Source organism: Aulostomus chinensis, chromosome 5 (assembly GCF_037954235.1).
Source record: "Aulostomus chinensis isolate RoL2024-O1b breed Wild chromosome 5, RoL_Achi_v1.0, whole genome shotgun sequence".
Classification (NCBI taxonomy): Eukaryota; Metazoa; Chordata; class Actinopteri; order Syngnathiformes; family Aulostomidae; genus Aulostomus; species Aulostomus chinensis.
In genome coordinates this window covers 17,594,418-17,611,645 of record NC_141324.1, presented here as the reverse complement: position 1 = coordinate 17,611,645, position 17,228 = coordinate 17,594,418, and the positions used below count along the sequence as shown (strand labels likewise).

At 42.1% G+C, this 17,228-nt stretch overlaps 1 protein-coding gene across 2 annotated transcripts in view; it reads right to left on the bottom strand.

Annotated features, from left to right (window-relative positions):
* Window positions 1-1,590: 1,590 nt before the first annotated feature.
* LOC147261528 (uncharacterized) overlaps window positions 1,591-17,228 on the bottom strand; it is a 20,819-nt gene continuing 5,181 nt past the window's right edge. For both annotated transcript variants that reach the window (XM_086203579.1, XM_086203578.1), the window contains 44 exons: window positions 16,444-16,512; window positions 16,252-16,314; window positions 15,469-15,504; window positions 15,175-15,219; window positions 15,012-15,089; window positions 14,537-14,590; window positions 14,339-14,404; window positions 13,489-13,533; window positions 13,303-13,356; window positions 13,176-13,217; window positions 12,795-12,870; window positions 12,638-12,673; window positions 12,372-12,548; window positions 11,227-11,316; window positions 10,974-11,057; window positions 10,780-10,850; window positions 10,516-10,704; window positions 10,215-10,386; window positions 9,929-10,018; window positions 9,720-9,827; window positions 9,530-9,624; window positions 8,531-8,681; window positions 8,282-8,395; window positions 7,977-8,141; window positions 7,526-7,612; window positions 7,195-7,335; window positions 6,947-7,045; window positions 6,773-6,871; window positions 6,320-6,459; window positions 6,084-6,210; window positions 5,902-5,982; window positions 5,689-5,787; window positions 5,461-5,508; window positions 5,004-5,177; window positions 4,694-4,824; window positions 4,507-4,579; window positions 4,203-4,277; window positions 3,941-4,066; window positions 3,665-3,760; window positions 3,097-3,306; window positions 2,839-3,016; window positions 2,554-2,668; window positions 2,301-2,470; window positions 1,591-2,201 (listed from right to left, as the gene is read on the bottom strand). In XM_086203579.1, coding sequence (XP_086059705.1) covers window positions 2,087-2,201; window positions 2,301-2,470; window positions 2,554-2,668; window positions 2,839-3,016; window positions 3,097-3,306; window positions 3,665-3,760; window positions 3,941-4,066; window positions 4,203-4,277; window positions 4,507-4,579; window positions 4,694-4,824; window positions 5,004-5,177; window positions 5,461-5,508; window positions 5,689-5,787; window positions 5,902-5,982; window positions 6,084-6,210; window positions 6,320-6,459; window positions 6,773-6,871; window positions 6,947-7,045; window positions 7,195-7,335; window positions 7,526-7,612; window positions 7,977-8,141; window positions 8,282-8,395; window positions 8,531-8,681; window positions 9,530-9,624; window positions 9,720-9,827; window positions 9,929-10,018; window positions 10,215-10,386; window positions 10,516-10,704; window positions 10,780-10,850; window positions 10,974-11,057; window positions 11,227-11,316; window positions 12,372-12,548; window positions 12,638-12,673; window positions 12,795-12,870; window positions 13,176-13,217; window positions 13,303-13,356; window positions 13,489-13,533; window positions 14,339-14,404; window positions 14,537-14,590; window positions 15,012-15,089; window positions 15,175-15,219; window positions 15,469-15,504; window positions 16,252-16,314; window positions 16,444-16,512 — 4,554 coding nt within the window. In that variant the 3' untranslated portion in view covers window positions 1,591-2,086. The remainder of the gene's footprint in view (window positions 2,202-2,300; window positions 2,471-2,553; window positions 2,669-2,838; window positions 3,017-3,096; window positions 3,307-3,664; window positions 3,761-3,940; window positions 4,067-4,202; window positions 4,278-4,506; window positions 4,580-4,693; window positions 4,825-5,003; window positions 5,178-5,460; window positions 5,509-5,688; window positions 5,788-5,901; window positions 5,983-6,083; window positions 6,211-6,319; window positions 6,460-6,772; window positions 6,872-6,946; window positions 7,046-7,194; window positions 7,336-7,525; window positions 7,613-7,976; window positions 8,142-8,281; window positions 8,396-8,530; window positions 8,682-9,529; window positions 9,625-9,719; window positions 9,828-9,928; window positions 10,019-10,214; window positions 10,387-10,515; window positions 10,705-10,779; window positions 10,851-10,973; window positions 11,058-11,226; window positions 11,317-12,371; window positions 12,549-12,637; window positions 12,674-12,794; window positions 12,871-13,175; window positions 13,218-13,302; window positions 13,357-13,488; window positions 13,534-14,338; window positions 14,405-14,536; window positions 14,591-15,011; window positions 15,090-15,174; window positions 15,220-15,468; window positions 15,505-16,251; window positions 16,315-16,443; window positions 16,513-17,228) is intronic.

Genomic DNA, 17,228 nt, shown 5'->3' with positions numbered 1-17,228 from the left:
GTCTATCAATGTACGGTCTCCCTGCAACTTTTAATAGAAATGAATAAACCGTCTCCAGTTAAGACGACACATGGCCGCTTTTAGAAACCTCAGACGACACATTTATTTGAATTCGTAGCAAATTCCATCACATGACAACAGAAATGCTCCCAGAGGGCGAAGTGAAAGACGTGCTTCTTTAAGTATTTCTGATTCACGAAGCTCATCTCCATCAGTGCTGTAAATGTGTGTGCGCACGTGTGTGTGTGTGTGTGTGTGTGTGTGTGTGTGTGTGTGTGTGTGTGTAATAAAGAATCATATCCAAATATGTGCAGCCCTTTTAGGCACAAAGGCGCTGTGCTGGTTTGCAGCTTGTTATGTAACCACTTCCCATGTTGTGAAAAGTTTCCTTTCTTTGCCCGTGTCTTTTTCCTTGAAGCGTGTTTAGCTCTCAGGTCCACCATGGACCTGACATGTTTTTTCTTCGAAACATGTATGGCATGTGTGTGTGTGCGTGTGTGTGTGTATATGTGGAGAAAACAATCCAGACGTGTGTCCTTCCGAAATGGGAGACAACCTTGAATCGCACCAACCTTTCCACAAATCGCCATTCTAACCCAATTAGAGAGGTGTAGAAGACTAATATGGCTCTCTAAACAATTAGCAAGTGCACTGTCGGGAGCAGAATAATCCAGTTATGAATGCTATGAAGAGCACTTTAGAACGAGAGTGTTTCTATCCATGCTGACAACTGTCTGCACTCGGCAATGTAAAACGTTTCTAATTCAAGGTGGCATTCAAGACTTTGCTTTGTCTGTGCTCCCTCATATGTTGGAGTTTTATTATAGAACAGAGGTTTTTTTTCTCAAAAATAAGTAAGAACAGAAGAATTAGGTAATCAGTGCGCGCCTTTTCACACATTTTTAATTCACACGGCTCATCCTCGGCTGGTATGTGTGTCAGCTTGCTTTCTTATATAAGCAAGTGTTATTTTTGACTCGAAGCAATCGATACCGTGGAATATCTGTGTGCCACAAAACACTAGTATTTCTGAAAACAGTGGGTTAAGGACTTTGGGATATATTGGGAATGTATTGATCACGCTGACAGATATGGATTAGCCAGTTTGAATGACTGCTCCTTGGGGGGCGTATCCCTTGAGCAGTCGTTTTCTGAGTGAATAGAGCAGAAAAATTAGATGATTGAGTGAAAGTCGCTATCCGGATTTTCATAAGAGCTTCTTTTTAATGGACACATGTAGATTAAAATGTATTTGCTATAAGGAAACGTGATTTCTCATATGTTTCCATGAATTTTCCACTAAAATGAAGAGACTAAGTATGTAAAATCTCACAATACCTTCACCAAAGTGTAATTTCAGTCCATGAGCTCCAGAAACAGCATCTGTTTGATGGCAGCGACACCTCCCTATACAGCGTGAAAATGGGCCATCGGGATGAGTCACAAAGTTGAATCTTTCCTGTGTACTTCTCATAGAAATCCTTTTAACTTCACTCCATAAATGATGCAGTTTTTGATGCGACCACAAGACAGCATACCAGCACATTGATACAATCAGCCTCCACACACACATATACACACACACACGGACGCACGCAAACACTGCTGTTTATTGAGATCTAATTATTCTTTGACTCACTGATGAACTGGGTTGCACCAGCACAAATAGTTCATTATGTTTTCAGTGGTATGACTGAGATTATTTTGAATCTGACATTAAACTGCATTTTCATATGGCATTGGGATTAGCATCATTAGAATCAAGTTACATGCTCACAGTGGATTTTTATTGGAGGCCAATGGATTGTCTTATTGTATTAGAAAAGCCAAAAAAAAAAAAAAAGGAGATCTAATGTCCAAAAGGTCTTGAAGTAGAAAAAAGTAAAGGCAAGACTCTGAAAGAGAAACAGCTACTACCAATATTTGTTTTGTAGTTTGGAATATAAAAAAAAAAAAGGCATTAAAATGAAAGCAAATACTATGGCTTCACCGCTAGTCAGGGGAACCAGTTCATCAAATAACACAAACTACATGCCTCAAAAGTTTTCCCAGCTCAAGCGTTATTGAACATCAACATAAATACAGTTTAATTATCTCCACGTCTGTCCCCTGTGTTAGGTTGCCAGGGTTTCTGGCAGACTTGACATCTGCTGATGACGCTTTGCAGAGATGGTCCCTTCACCGTCTGAGGAAGAGGTTTGCTGGAGGAGCCAAAGAGTAAAAGGCAAATATAATAATACCAGTTACAAGTCAAAAACGGTCATGATGTACCCTGATCCTGTAAATGATGTTGTCTTTACCTGAACATGTTTGGGCTGAGAGCTGCCAGCCAGTAGCTGTAAGAGTCAGGGTAGTAGTTACACGTACCCCTGCCGTGACACTCAATGAAAGGTACTTGACGGAACTGTTCTAGACATGAACCGGGAGAAACCAGGGGCTGGGACCAGCCCTCTGCACCAACACCTGTTTGCTAGAGGGGATGCAGGACAATGACAGAAGATTACCCACGAGAGGATGTACAGATTACTGAGAAAATAACACTGACTTCATTACCATGACGAAAGAGTGTCCTTTCCAGAGGGGCTCCCAGCCTCTGGGACACTCTGGTACCTGAGTTGTCTGGCTGTGTATTGCTATGACATTGGAGGTAGACTCACACACCGAACACCTGGAACATACACATGCGCATATTATCAAGAATAGAAACATTTAACACAAAACTGGGTAGATTACGATTCTTTGAATGAGGTATACAAGAGGTATATTACATTATATATGTGTGTGCATGTGTGTGTGCATGTGTGCGTGCATGCAGGGTGGGTGTTCCTCCTGTCCCACCTGCTGATATAGGAAGGCAGTGTATCCCCTGCGATGGAAACCATGTTGGGAGGCATTGCTTTGTCAGTGGACAACCAGTAAGAGTAGTCATTACGAGAAGCGTAGCGGCAGTTCGATTCCGTGTCACAGAACAAGAAAGGCATGGTGGAGAATCGAGGCAGGCAGCTTCCCATGGTGCCTGAGAGACAGTTTGAAGTGTTGAAGAGAGTTTTATCATACAAACGCAGTTTCTAATCCTGACAGTTTCCCCGCTCTTACCCAGGTCCTGACCATGGGCTTTTTCATTCCCATTGATGAAGAGGAAGGAGTAACCAGAATAGATGAAGCTGGTGCCTGGAGGGCACTCAGGCACTCGAATGCTCTGACTGTGTCGGGCTATCAGAAAACTGTTGACAAAGCCTGGAAAACCTCTGCCTGGCAACCCTGCAAGACCCTTGTTGCCTGGTAGTCCAGGACTGCCTGGTGAACCTACAACAAGAAATATATCAGAACAGTTGAAAAAAAAATTAATCCAGTTGCAGTTCAAAGCCACGTTCAGGCTGGTATGATAGAAAATAAAGGCATTCAATGTGATGTGTCTTCTTGCCAAAATGGAGCTCATTAATCCCTCAAGGCATTTTTGGAATGGCACTACGAGCTCATGTCCAGAAGCATGTTTGCAGAATATCATGATGTCACATTAATGATTTAAGATACATAACGTCATTATGGCATAAGTAACACGTTTGTTTATAGAAAAAAACAAAACAAATTCTTCAGTAATGACAAAAAATGTGGTTTTTTTTTTCTTTTCGCAACACTGACCTTCACTTTGACCATCTCATACCTGTCACTCCAGCTGCTCCTTTGTTCCCTTTGTGACCGCTAAAGCCGGGCTGGCCTGGTGGGCCGTGACCACTTACTCCTTTGACACCTGGTGGGCCTGGAACAAAAGAAGATCCCCCATTCAAGCGTGCAATGTGTTACAACTGGTATAATTTTTGAATACTGTAGGATGCTATTTGATTCAATATGTTTAAATGTGCAGGTTTTTCCTTTTAGATTTAGACACACACTATTTATGAAACTTAAAGTACTGTACAAAACGTTTTTAATTTTGGACCTGGAGGGCCTCGTTTTCCTGGTAGTCCTGTGGTCCCTGGGGGTCCTCGATTTCCAGGAGGACCAGGTAAGCCAGGTGGTCCAGGTTCATAAATCATCTTGCCATGCCCTGTTTCTCCCTTTAGGCCTGCAAGGATAACAAACACCCAAGACCTTTCATCTTTGCTGTAGTGTATAATGGATAGGTTAGTTCAAAAAGTGATCTGTAGAAACTTGAAAAGGGCTTCTTGCTGGTTGTTGTGAGTCATAGTAAAAACACACACCAGGGGGTCCTGGAAAACCTTTGGGCCCAGGTGGCCCAACCAGGCCTCGGATGTCTCCAGGGTATCCCTTGTCACCTAAAACAAGCAAGTTTGAAAAGACTGTAAGATTCGTTTCCCTATGCAAAATGTTACTCACACAAAGCTCGTATAGTGACACTGCCAAAATCATTGACACAAATTTTTTTTTTTCTGATATTGTCTCTTATGGGGACATACATTCAGCAAACTATTACTCTGTGGACCCAGATGGTCCTTTGTATTGGGAATAATTAAAGTGATTGACTGCTTTTTGTAAATGGTTTACCTGGGGGCCCCTGGATTCCCGGAGGACCAGAATCCCCTATTGGTCCTGGGTTTCCAGGTCGATCTCTCGCACCCTGAGGAAGCAAATCAGACAATGAGCGAAAGAAGTCCAAGATTAGTCTCAAAATACTGTCACACAACTTGAAGACTTTACTTTATACTGCTTAAAACATACAAGGGTAACTCACAGGTGGCCCTGGGAAGCCTGGATCTCCAGGGGATCCAACAAAACCTGGTCTTCCTTGAGGACCTGGGTCCCCTATGTTTCCTTTCCACCCAGGTACTGAGGGACCTGGAGGACCAGGTAAGCCCTTACGACCTACATCCAAGGAAAGCAGGGACGATGATAACTTTGACAGATTACAATATCCAGAATGTGAAAACAGAGAAAGTGGCACTGAAAACAAGAACTTAAAACAGTTTTAAAAATATTGATGTTTTCACAGCACGTGGAACCCAAACTCAGGGTTACATCCCACCAGGATATCATATCCTCACCTGGTATTCCAGGAAGGCCATGATCTCCTTTTAACCCAGAAAAACATGCCCCTTCCTCTCCTGGTTGTCCTCTTGGACCAGAGACTCCATGTGGACCTAGAGATCCTCTGTCTCCAATTTGTCCAGGACTTCCTATGTTGGAGGGGCCAGGAGGACCAGGATTCCCAGGTAGACCTTTGTGTCAGTGAAACAAGTCCATTGATGTAAAAAAAAGTAAAAGAAAAAAAAAAGATCAGCTTTGAAACCTGGATGTTTTCTCTGCCAGCAACATTTTCTGTCATGAATAAGGTGCTGGATCTTGATGTGGTTGTTTCTTTCCTCACTGTAAGAGGCTGCTGCTCATTTGGACGTTTTCACCAACAGTTTCTGATCAAACTTTTCATGATAAGTCAAACACTTTGGGTTCATTATTGAGTGAGATGTTTGCAAACGTCTGAAAAAAGATGCCGTCACTCACCGGGCTGACCTGTGGGACCACGCCTGCCAGGTATCCCATCCATCTCATCTGCAGAGAATGAAAGGATTGGTAAGGTGTGGCTGCGGCCAAGAACAGTCATCCATTATCATAATGATCATCCAGTGGTTTGGACATGGGTAGAACTCAAACAAACAATGCTTATTTATTTAGATCCTATAGGATGTGCATGAGCTCAGGGCACCATAGAGGACTTTTCATGCAGCTTACTAGTTTCTCCTTTCTGCCCTGGTGGCCCAGGAATCCCATCCAGTCCTTGGTTTCCTTTTGGACCAGGAAAACCAGGGACACCTGGTGAGCCTTGGTTGCCTGTGATGAAGTAGGAAAAGATGATGCTGTCTGATTTAATGATAGTATAAAAAAAGATGAATACTGATATCCTTGTGAAGCAGCCACATAACCAAGATTTTTAAAGTGATTTGCCTGGTGGTCCTTGGACTCCTCGGTGTCCTTTGCTTCCTTGAGGCCCATCTGAACCTTTCGGTCCTTGATAGCCTGGTGTACCTGGAGCAGGGTTGGAAGACAGGGGAAGTAGAAAGGCAACAGTGTTAGAGGGACATAAAGCCGACCATAAATCACCTCAGTTTACATTTAATGATTTTCACCATTTGGTCCATCAGGTCCCATGTTGCCTTTGAATCCATAGATTCCTGGTGGACCCAAAGGCCCAAGAGAACCAGGTTGACCTTTCTGACCCTTCTCAACATCACTGCTGCTTCGTCCTGGTTCACCCTTAATGGAGACAGCAAAGGAAAGCAAACTGGCAGGTATGCGTCATATTTAAAAATCTCCTGTGGCTTCTACTTTCCTATTTCACTTAGAAAGACTCAGTCATCACTACCTTTTGACCGACTGGTCCAGGTGCGCCATATCCGTAGTAGCTTGGGTTTCCTCTATCTCCTTTGTAACCAGCTGGACCTTGAACACCCTTAAGACCTTTCTCTCCAGGGGTTCCTCGATCTCCTTTTATTCCCTTCGGTCCTGAAAAGATTCAGTTACTTCAGCAGTTATTTTGAGTATATTCAGACCAGATCATTCAAACTACTTTGACCAAAAACTTAGTTGCAAAATCAAGAACTTTAAAATTTGGCACAGATTTCATCTACATTAGAAAAGAGCCTGGTAGCAAACCAAAATAGCTCACCACGTGCTGACTGAATCAAAGTATGCCCTGACCTCTTAATCCAGATAAACAGAATTTCTAAGACAAAGTCTGCACTGTAATGGTTACAGTTGTGAGCTGTAATCATTCAGCTTTGTGTAAAAAACGTGGAAGCCATAGTTTATACATTACCTGGAGGGCCTCTGATACCCGGGTCCCCTGTGGCCCCAGGAGGCCCTGGAGTTCTGTCAAATAATCCTAATCCATCAATACCCGGATCCCCTGGCAGACCTGAATACATGATATTCATACAGTATTATTGTCAGATTGTTTGGGTTCATTATTATAAACATTTAAATACAGCACCATTCGGTCCAGGACTCCCTGTTGCTCCCATTGTTCCTGTCTCTCCTTTCGGTCCAACACTTCCAGTATTTCCAGGGGTACCAGGTGGACCGGGGTAACCTGACACAGTAGAATTAGAATATTATCATTTCTGATTTTACATGCACTCTGGTAATATGATCTCACACCTTCTACTAAAACTAGTACAAAAGCATCAAAGCAAGTGGCTGATTTGTTTTTTCAGTGAAGATTTTATTTCTAAAGCTAACCTGGACCACCAGTATTTCCTTGGGGCCCAAGCACTGTTGAAGGGATTAGTGATGAAATGCCCGTTGGTCCTGTGGGACCTGGGTCTCCGGGAATTCCTGGTGGACCCTGTGAACCTCTAACTCCATCTGGTCCAGGATCACCTGTGAACAACCATGTGAACTAAAACTCAATCATAATTTCCGACCATGTATATAACTACAAGAAAATGACAGAAACCCTTGAACTCGTATCTGATCTAACAAAAAATACCATGACCTTTTAACTTCCTTGTCATAATAAAGTGGTGTAGTTGCTGTGAAGGTTGTTTTTTTAACTGTGTTTGCGTGTTACCTATTTGTCCTGGTGGTCCCATTACTCCAGGTGATCCCTCTGGTCCATATCCTGGCACTCCATCTGGTCCTGGGTCTCCTCTAAGTCCTGAAGAATCCCAAGAAGAATATTTAAATGCTCATGTTCGTATCATTTAAAAAAAAAAAATTTCCCAAATAGCAAATAATGGAGGGAAAACAATTTTACAAGTTATCTTTTGGTGGTTTTAGACCAGGACTCAGTTGGTCCCTGTTGTTCTGCCACAGAACCCCCGCTGCCAATTAATCCAGACTGTTGTGAGTAACACCTGTCACTCACAATAGCAGCATTTCAGAAACATCATTCCTCTGCTATACAAGATACATACAAAAGACATATTGGGGGCACATGTTCTAACAATACTGAGAGTTCTTTTTAATTCTATTTTTGAATCATATCCATCATGAATGCTTAAAGAGAAATACTGCCATACCTGGAAGACCTGGCTGACCATGTTGTCCCTTGATCCCTTTTTGTCCAGAAACCCCTTGTGAACCTGGCACTGATGGCCCAGGGGCACCAAGTTCACCAGGAAGCCCTGGATAACCAAACCCAGGAGGACCTGTGGTTCCTTTTTCACCAGGTAGACCATTAGGTCCTGGGTGAGAAGAGGAAAACCGAGGGAACAAAATAGAAAAAAAATGCAGGCAAAGGAAAACTGAATTTGGGAGATTATGGCACCATTTTTACATTCATTTCTTTTTGTTTCTTTGAGATTCGGCTGTGAAGAACACTGACCCGGAGGCCCGGGGAAACCATCTGGTCCTGCTGGTCCCACTTGTCCAAGTAAAGCACCCTTACATGAGTCTTTAGTACCTGGTGGTCCAGTGGGCCCCACAGCTCCTTTAGTTCCTGCAGGTATCACATGCAGCAAATGGACATGTGTTATAATTTGTATGGCAGAATAAATGATGTACTTGGATGAACAGAATATTATCTTCTTAACACATCTTTGCAACTGTTCGAATTTGATGGCTGTATGAGAACCTTTGGCTCCTTTTAAACCAGCATTTCCTGGTAGTCCTGGCTGTCCTGGTAGGCCAGGAGCTCCAGGATCTCCTATTGGTCCCTGGTCCCCCTTATCTCCAGGAATCCCTGGAATCCCTGGGGAGCCACGATATCCAGGACCACCATCACCCTAATTATCCAAAACGCAGAAGATGTAAGATCTGTGTATTTTTGTTGACAGTATTTGTACTTGCAGGGTGGTGCTGTGGGAACTAAAAGAGTGAATCTGTCAAGACGCGTGATCAGGAGCCATCGGTGGAACCCATCACACATTCTATTCATTCAGATGTCAGATTTCATTGTCTTTCATTCAGAAACTATAGCAGTAAAATACGTTTCACATTTTGAGGCTACTTTAAAAAGGCATCATTTCTCAATGATGCTGCCTCAGTGATTCACCAAGTTAAAGTGGCTTACACAGGACACTTTACTGGATATCCAATACAGATGTGCAAGGTTCGCTGTGAGATGAGGTTGACTCAGCTCCCCCAGAACATCTGAGTTCCACCTCTTGTAAAAAGGTTATGCTAGTAATGTCGGACACTACCAGTAACTTCCTTAGAACATCCTGCCCAAAGTGAACTTTCACAGAGTCTAAACACAGCTACGCATTTGGGCAACGCAGGCGTCGTAAGTGTCAGCTTTACGATCCATAAGTGTTCTAACAACAAAATTATGATTACAAAAGAATTTGCAAAGGCATCACAGGTTCACTCCCAGACCCAGGTCAAGGCCTGGGGGTCAGACCAGCTTTTAACCTTACAGACGAATTACGAGGACGAGGCAAGAAATTTCAAACAGAGGACACCAGATAAAAATTCTCATCAGTATCAAACATTCATGTTGTCATTTTAGAGAAAATTAGATACTTACTTACGCTGCATAGAAAGACCATAATATTACTATACATACTAATACATTTTTGTGTCACGTCTTGTCAAATCGATTTCTGTTGAAACTTTTTTTTAAACTACTGACCTTCGGTCCTGGAGGACCAGGAGGACCCTGTTGACCCGGCAAACCAGGCAAGCCCCTCCCTGGTGGACCTGGGTGACCTGGCTGCCCCTTGTCACCTGTGTTACACAAACACAAACACACACACACACACACACTGGTTAAAGTTGAGTTACATTTGCTGTTTTATGTGTAAACAGATAGACAACATTACCTTTCGGTCCTGGGTACCCTGGCCTTCCATTCGTTGTTGTGTAACCCCGTTCTCCTTTCTGTCCTGGAGCACCTGGTTGGCCTCGGATACCTGGGACCCCTGGATCACCTGGACATTTTTAGACGATCCAGAAGGTGGATCATTTCATATATCATTTTTGTACCATAAGTGAAGAGGATCTTCCCATTAAACAGCCACGCCAAAATTACCTCGTTTTCCTGGCAAACCAAGCAGACCTTTAAATCCAGGAGGTCCAGGGGATCCTATCACGTAAATGCTACTGGGTTCTCCTTTCTGGCCTTTCAGAGGAGGAGACAGAACATGAACCGGGTCTGTGTGTGTGCGTGTGTGCACGTGTGTGTGTGTGTACGCGTGCATGTGCGTGTGTGTGTGTGTACGCGCGCATGCGTGTGTGTGTGTGTGTGTGTGTACGCGTGCGTGTGTGTGTACGCGTGCATGCGTGTGTGTTATGATTAATTTCTTGCATTTATTTACCTGGAATTCCAGGTTGTCCAAGAAAGCCAGGTACTCCCAGATCTCCTGGATTTCCGGGCAGACCAATTGGACCATATCCCACTGGCCCAGGGTAACCAAGAGGTCCAGGTCTGCCTACAGGCCCTGGTTGGCCAGGGTAACCTTTGTCTCCCTCCACACCAGATGAAAGATCCTAGAAATTAGATGAGAAAGTTTGACCCATCAGTGACTACATTTATGTTGGATTCTCATGCAAGGAAAACGAAAAAGAGCCAAAAAGTGTCATCAGCTTGCAAGGATTCACACAACAAAACCTCCTCACCAAATCCCCCACAGGACCCCGAACACCCTTGCGACCAGCTAAACCAGGATACCCAGGGAGGCCTTTTTCACCAGGAATGCCAGGGTGTCCATGGTCTCCTTTCTCTCCCTTTATCCCTGGGCTTCTGTATGAATATGAATCTCCTTTTTGTCCAGGGAAGCCTGGAAATCCTGTTTCACCAACAGGACCCTTTGAAGGGGAATTATTATAAGAATGTGGGAGAAAAAAATAACATATTGCCTTTTGACACACATATCTTCTTACCACACTTCCAGGGGGGCCTGGAGGTCCTTGGAAACCTGGATCACCTTTGGCTCCTGGTCCTTGATTGTAGCCTGAATGATTAATGTGCAATGCAGTTTTTAACTTCATTTTGTCCTCCCAAATATAACCAAAAAAAGATATGCTTATGAACGTGAAAGTAAAGAATTAGAATCTGTTTGTTTTCATGTGTTTACCTGATATGCCAGGTTGCCCACGGGGGCCATGTAGTCCTGGAGGTCCTGATCCATGACACTCATAACAGTGTTCCCCCTTCACACCTGCAGAGCCACAGTAAGGAATATTTCAGTGGATCCATTTATTACACAATATTATGTTGTCTCTCCAGTCCGAACAGTTGGATTATCAGATACAGAAGCTGGTCTAACAAAAATATATATAAAAAGGAAGTGATACAAGACTACCGAAGAATAACACTGAGCTACCAACCTTTCATCCCAAACATCCCATCATAACCCATTGGTCCAGGGATACCCCTCGCCCCCTTCATTCCGGGTAGACCCTTGGTTATCCTGTTACCTACAAGTTAGTTACACCAACAGCAATCCAACAGTTCAACCAACATTTACAAATATTTGAATTTAATCAGATTTTCTTAATAGTTTATGTAAATATAACTTTTTTGGTTCCATATACATTTTTTTTTTACACTTTTTAGATTGTTTGCTGGTCATTCTGGCAGTTTGCAGAATTATGGAGAAAAAAGAGGAAGTTATAAATGGACTGTTCAGTGATTACCACAACACTTTTTCTTTTTTTTTCTTTTTTTACCAGAGAAGTACGTAAATAAATAAACTCAAATAGAGTTTAATATAATGAAGTCATGATAAAGATGTAAATGAGTCATATTAAGATTTTCAGGCAATTTCACATCAAATTTGATGCCAAATGCGCATGTCTAATACATTTTGAAATATTTGCACACGAGTAATTTGCAACAAGACTATACTCACTCCTAACCCTTTTAAAGAGCTTGAAACGCCTTGAAAAACATGATGGCATGATGAATCTTTTGAGGATCCATCTAACTGCTGTCAAGTACTGCACTTTTCACAACTAATGCAGTTTTCATTCGCCTGAACTTTGCTTTACATATCGGAGGAAGAGCGGTGTTCTCTCCCTTTCATATCTGGTGCACTGGCATAAACATAGTTGTCTGGATTAATGAATTCCTACCGTTAGTCTGTAATTACAGTGACATGTAATTGCAGGAAGGTTTTAATATTCATGGGAAACAACACTTGTGTAGCTTTTAAGCCAGTGCTCTCAGCTGACCAGTGTAGGATGCTGATGGTAAAAGCTGAAATGTTCCACAGAGGTATAATATAACAAAGGGAGTAAAACACTAAATGTGGCTCCTGCTCAGGCTGCAGGCCCCTGTTAGCCTATAATTTTAATAGAGTTTCATATTCCCACATAAACACTGTGTATGGGTGACAATAAAAGATATACAAAAATGAAACCTATATTTGAAACCACAATACCGTCCATGAGAGCTATTGTAGTATTACTGTATTAATAGTAGTATTTAGATGTTTTTTAACAACTTGGAAGACTATTCTATACAGACATACTTCTGTCCTCAGGTGGTCCAGGAGGGCCTTGATCTCCAGGTGGCCCTTGATCGCCAGGATCCCCCTCTGGACCTGGAGGTCCAGTATGAATGTCCCCTGGCTCACCGGGGTCCCCTTTGGGACCTGGAAGGCCATTGGGACCAGGTGGGGCTTGCAAATAGTTCCCAGATACTTGTCCTGTGAAATGTAGGTGGATAGACATTGACCATAGTATCGATGTATGTGTACAGATGGATGGATGGATGGATGGATGGATGGATGGATACCTGGAGGTCCGTCAGGTCCAGGAACCCCCACAGCACCTGAGAAATGAGTAAAATCATTTTTGTACAAAGCTCCTGCAGCAGAGCATGACAGTAGTTTAAACTATCACAAGAACGAAAGTAGAATTTGATTCTACTCAGTACAACTTTGTTCATTTACCTTGTGGCCCAGGTGGGCCTTGAAGACCAGGATCTCCAGGGTATCCTTTGACAGTGTCAGATCCAGACTCCAATATCTGTAAATGAATGACAGGAGCCATGGAGCCAATTAATGTTGAACAACCAGAGACAGTAGCCAGAATGACTTATAGATCTCACTGTTTATAGTACAGAAGATGTGCATTAGCCTTCACTGACATGCTGGCTGACACAATACACAGACACGTATCACTTCTTATGCTAATCTTGACCTGCTAAGGGAATTATTTTGCACTTACAGTCAATCTAATGTGGATATTTATCCCTTTAATTAAAATTTCTAACAAAAAATACTGAAATGCATTAAAAATGACCACCTACTAAATAAAAAGGGAAAACTCACAGCTCCAGGTGGACCAGGGGGACCTCTGTCACCCTTTTCACCCTAAATATCACAGAGTTAAAGCACATTATATAATGTAGCATGCCAACAAACCAAAACTGTGATATGTTATTGATTAATCACAGACCTTCCTTCCTGGTGTCCCTGGATAACCTGGATAACCTCCGAGACCAGGCCTTCCCTATGTAACATTTAACTCAGCATAATGAGTAAGCACACATGTATACACACACACGCACGTGCGCGCACGCGCACACACACACACACACACGCACACACACACACACACGTGTACTGCGTACTAGCACAATACCATAGATCCAGGTTGTCCAGGGTCCCCATCCTTCCCTGGCTTTCCCTACAAGGACAGTTAAGGACAACTGAGAGGACATTCCCACATGCACTGAATCACTATCGCTTCTGCTTTCCAGAGAGGAGAAGCTTCCACTGAGGGCCTTGGGCATGCATTAATTTACTTTCCCATTATAAAGTTATTTTTGGATAGGCAACATTACATGGCAGAAATCATAAATTCAATCAGTGGCTGAGGGGGAGCCCTCACTCTATTACTTCCCTTTACCGCTCGAATATATTCTTGTTGTCTGTTTTCAAAAAACATAGCAAAGAAGCCCTTCAGCGAGAATTCTGGCTCGATCCTCAGAGAGAATATTGAGCCCCCAGGGCTGTGTTTAATAATGATACATGGAATACAATTATGCACACAGCTTCTTTTGATGATTAGACACTTTCAGGCTCAGATTTCAGGTTCACGTTTATTGCCATTGTATAATATATTCCGAAATAATGTAAGATAATACGAGTCATGGATTCATATTTGACCACAACAGACCACACTGGTGTTTTGTTGCAATGACCAAAATGACCAAACAGGGAGGAGTCACAATATTATATACTTAATGTTGTATATATTGTTCATTCATTTCCCTCCCTGGTGGTGTTCAACAGCAAGCCATATTAAGTCACATTACTGCCCTCTGCTGTTTATTTTACAATTAAAATCTCAAATAAAACCTCAATTCACAGTAATAAGACTGCAACAAATGTGTTTAATTAAAGGGAAGTGTGTGGTACAACATAGGATTTAAACAATTTCTACTTTTCATATATGCGCATACTAAGTAAAATTGGAAGTATATTCTTACGTCTGAACCCCTCGTCCCTTTATCTCCCTTTGTTCCTTTTGTGTTATAGCCACTAGCGGGATCTCCCTGGAGACACATTAGAACAGAGATAAACAAACCGCACTGCAATGCACAAGAAGAAGCATCGACGGAAAGCTTTTGAGTGTTTTAAAAGTCGTTATATATTGAATTGTGTAAAGCAATGACCAGGCAACTTACTGGAGCACCTTGGCAACCTTTTTCTCCTTCATCTCCTTTGTCTCCTTTAACAACCTGGATAAGAAATAAACTGCAGGTTATGGTTCATCAGTTGTAATGACAACACTTGGGGTGCTGAGGTTGGGGAGAGGATTTAGGACCCTCACCTTCACCATAACCTCCCTCGCCCTGATATTTCCTACCTTGAGTAAAAGTGTAAATCTACAGGTCAATCAGCCAACCGAGTGTGGTACCATTTCTTTAAGTTTTTAAAAAAATGTTTGAAAACAGAAACCTGGTGTAAAATGTATTCCCTGCAGATATCTTGACTGATGCAAACAGAGAAACAACGATTAAGGTGGTTAGTGTGTTTTAGAGCGCTGCACGATTCACTGTGGAGAAAAATGATTGTGGATATGAACATTAACCAGAACACACGTGATTGCAGCCATGACATTACATCATCAGCAACAAAAACAGGCGGTTGTTTCTGTACCTTTAACACCAAACTCTCAGCGAAAAACTCCTTAATCCGACCCGGTGGTCCAGGTGGGCCTTGTGGACCCATTTGCCCCTAATATGAAAAAGAACCAATAAATCAACGTAACCTTGATAATACACAATCAGTTATTAATTTAGATTAGCTAAAGAGATATTACCTTTGGTCCACGTGGGCCAGGGATACTACCTTGACCTTCTTGACCCTACAGCATGGGACAAAATGTGTAAACAGAAGCAAGTATTAAAAAGATTTTCTCTAAAACTCCTTCGTGTCCGAGTGTCAAGGGTTACCATCCTTCATCCTGCAACAATGCAAAGCAAGTCCTCATTTCATCAGTTAGTGTCAGCACTGGCTGATATGTTTAAATTATATATTTATTAATTAAAATCAAACGCCTCAGCAGTGGGTGCCTGAACTCAGGAAACCCTCACATTCACTTCAGAGATCTTACCTTAGATCCTTTAGGCCCTGGGTAACCAGGAAGTCCCTGTTAATTAAGGATGCAATTACAGTACATCAGAATATCAGTACATCAGTACATCAGAATATCAGTACATCAGTACATCAGTACATCAGAATATCAGTACATCAGTACATCAGAATATCAGTACATCAGAATATCAGTACATCAGTACATCAGTACATCAGAATATCAGTACATCAGTACATCAGAATATCAGTACATCAGAATATCAGTACATCAGTACATCAGTACATCAGAATATCAGTACATCAGTACATCAGAATATCAGTACATCAGTACTTCAGTACATCAGTACTTCAGTACATCAGTACATCAGAATATCAGTACATCAGTACTTCAGTACATCAGTACATCAGTACATCAGTATATCAGTACATCAGTACTTCAGTACATCAGTATATCAGTACATCAGTACATCAGTACATCAGTATATCAGAATATCAGTACATCAGTACATCAGTACATGAAGATATCAGTACATCAGTATATCAGAATATCAGTACATCAGTACATCAGTACATCAGAATATCAGTACATCAGTACATCAGTATATCAGTACATCAGTACCTCAGTATATCAGTATATCAGTACATCAGTACATCAGTACATCAGTATATCAGAATATCAGTACATCAGTACATCAGTACATGAAGATATCAGTACATCAGTACTTCAGTATATCAGTATTTCAGTATCAAGCAGCACCAAAAAACATTTTTATTGTTTTACATGACAGACAACATCACTCACATGAGGGCCGCTTGGTCCCTGGTCTCCTTTTTTTCCGGGCCAACCACGGGAACCTGGATGTCCCTAAAATAGAAAATACATTTCTCCTCAGTGTAAATATGTGTACATGTGGATGAAAGTCAAATCATACACTGCATTTTATATCTCCAATATTTAATAAGAAAGGTTAAACAATTTATGGACGACATTTACCGGCTCTCCGTTCCTCCCAGGTTCCCCATGAGGACCTGGTACAGCATCCAATGATACCTGAGATTCACCCTGCACACATGAGTTCATTGGAAATGTAAGTTTATAAATACCATCATCAGCACGGAATTTAGCACTGAATATGATAATTACAGGTTTGTGCTAACGGTGTATTGTGAGATGCGATGATATATGAACACTGCAGGCTCATCTTTATCTGTGCTCTCTGGGGATTGGAGCTGGATTATCTGCTCTGCTTGTGTTCTTTCCACGACGTGCACCAAATGTTTCAGATAACTCTGGACACTGGTCCACCTGGTGCGCATGAGGGGAACTGAGGGTGTTAAAAGCAAGATGTCAGGCTGAGACTGTCTCCTGTCCTAACCTCTACAACCAGGACCATGAACTCAAGACAATATCTGATGCTGTTCTGCAGCCTGTAATGTTCAGTAGACTCTGGTAACACTCATGAATATTCTTGTGCACCATAATTTGGTGTCCCAAAAAAATGTATGTCCTGAAAATGAACTTTTCACATATTTCCTCTTCACAATGTATAAGTGGAAATCCAACATCTCTTTAAGCAAGTTATTGGTCTCACAAGACCGAGGTACAAAATGAGCTCCGGGAGCTCGCAGGGGCTGAGAAGGGACTTACTTGTGCAGTGTCTTTTTTTTTTTTTTTTTTTTGGTGCATCAGGATCCTGATAAATGTCTAAAGGGCAGACCTGAGCAATATTGCAGCTTCACCCTTCCTAAATAAAAGAAGTACTTAAAAACTGGCCTTGG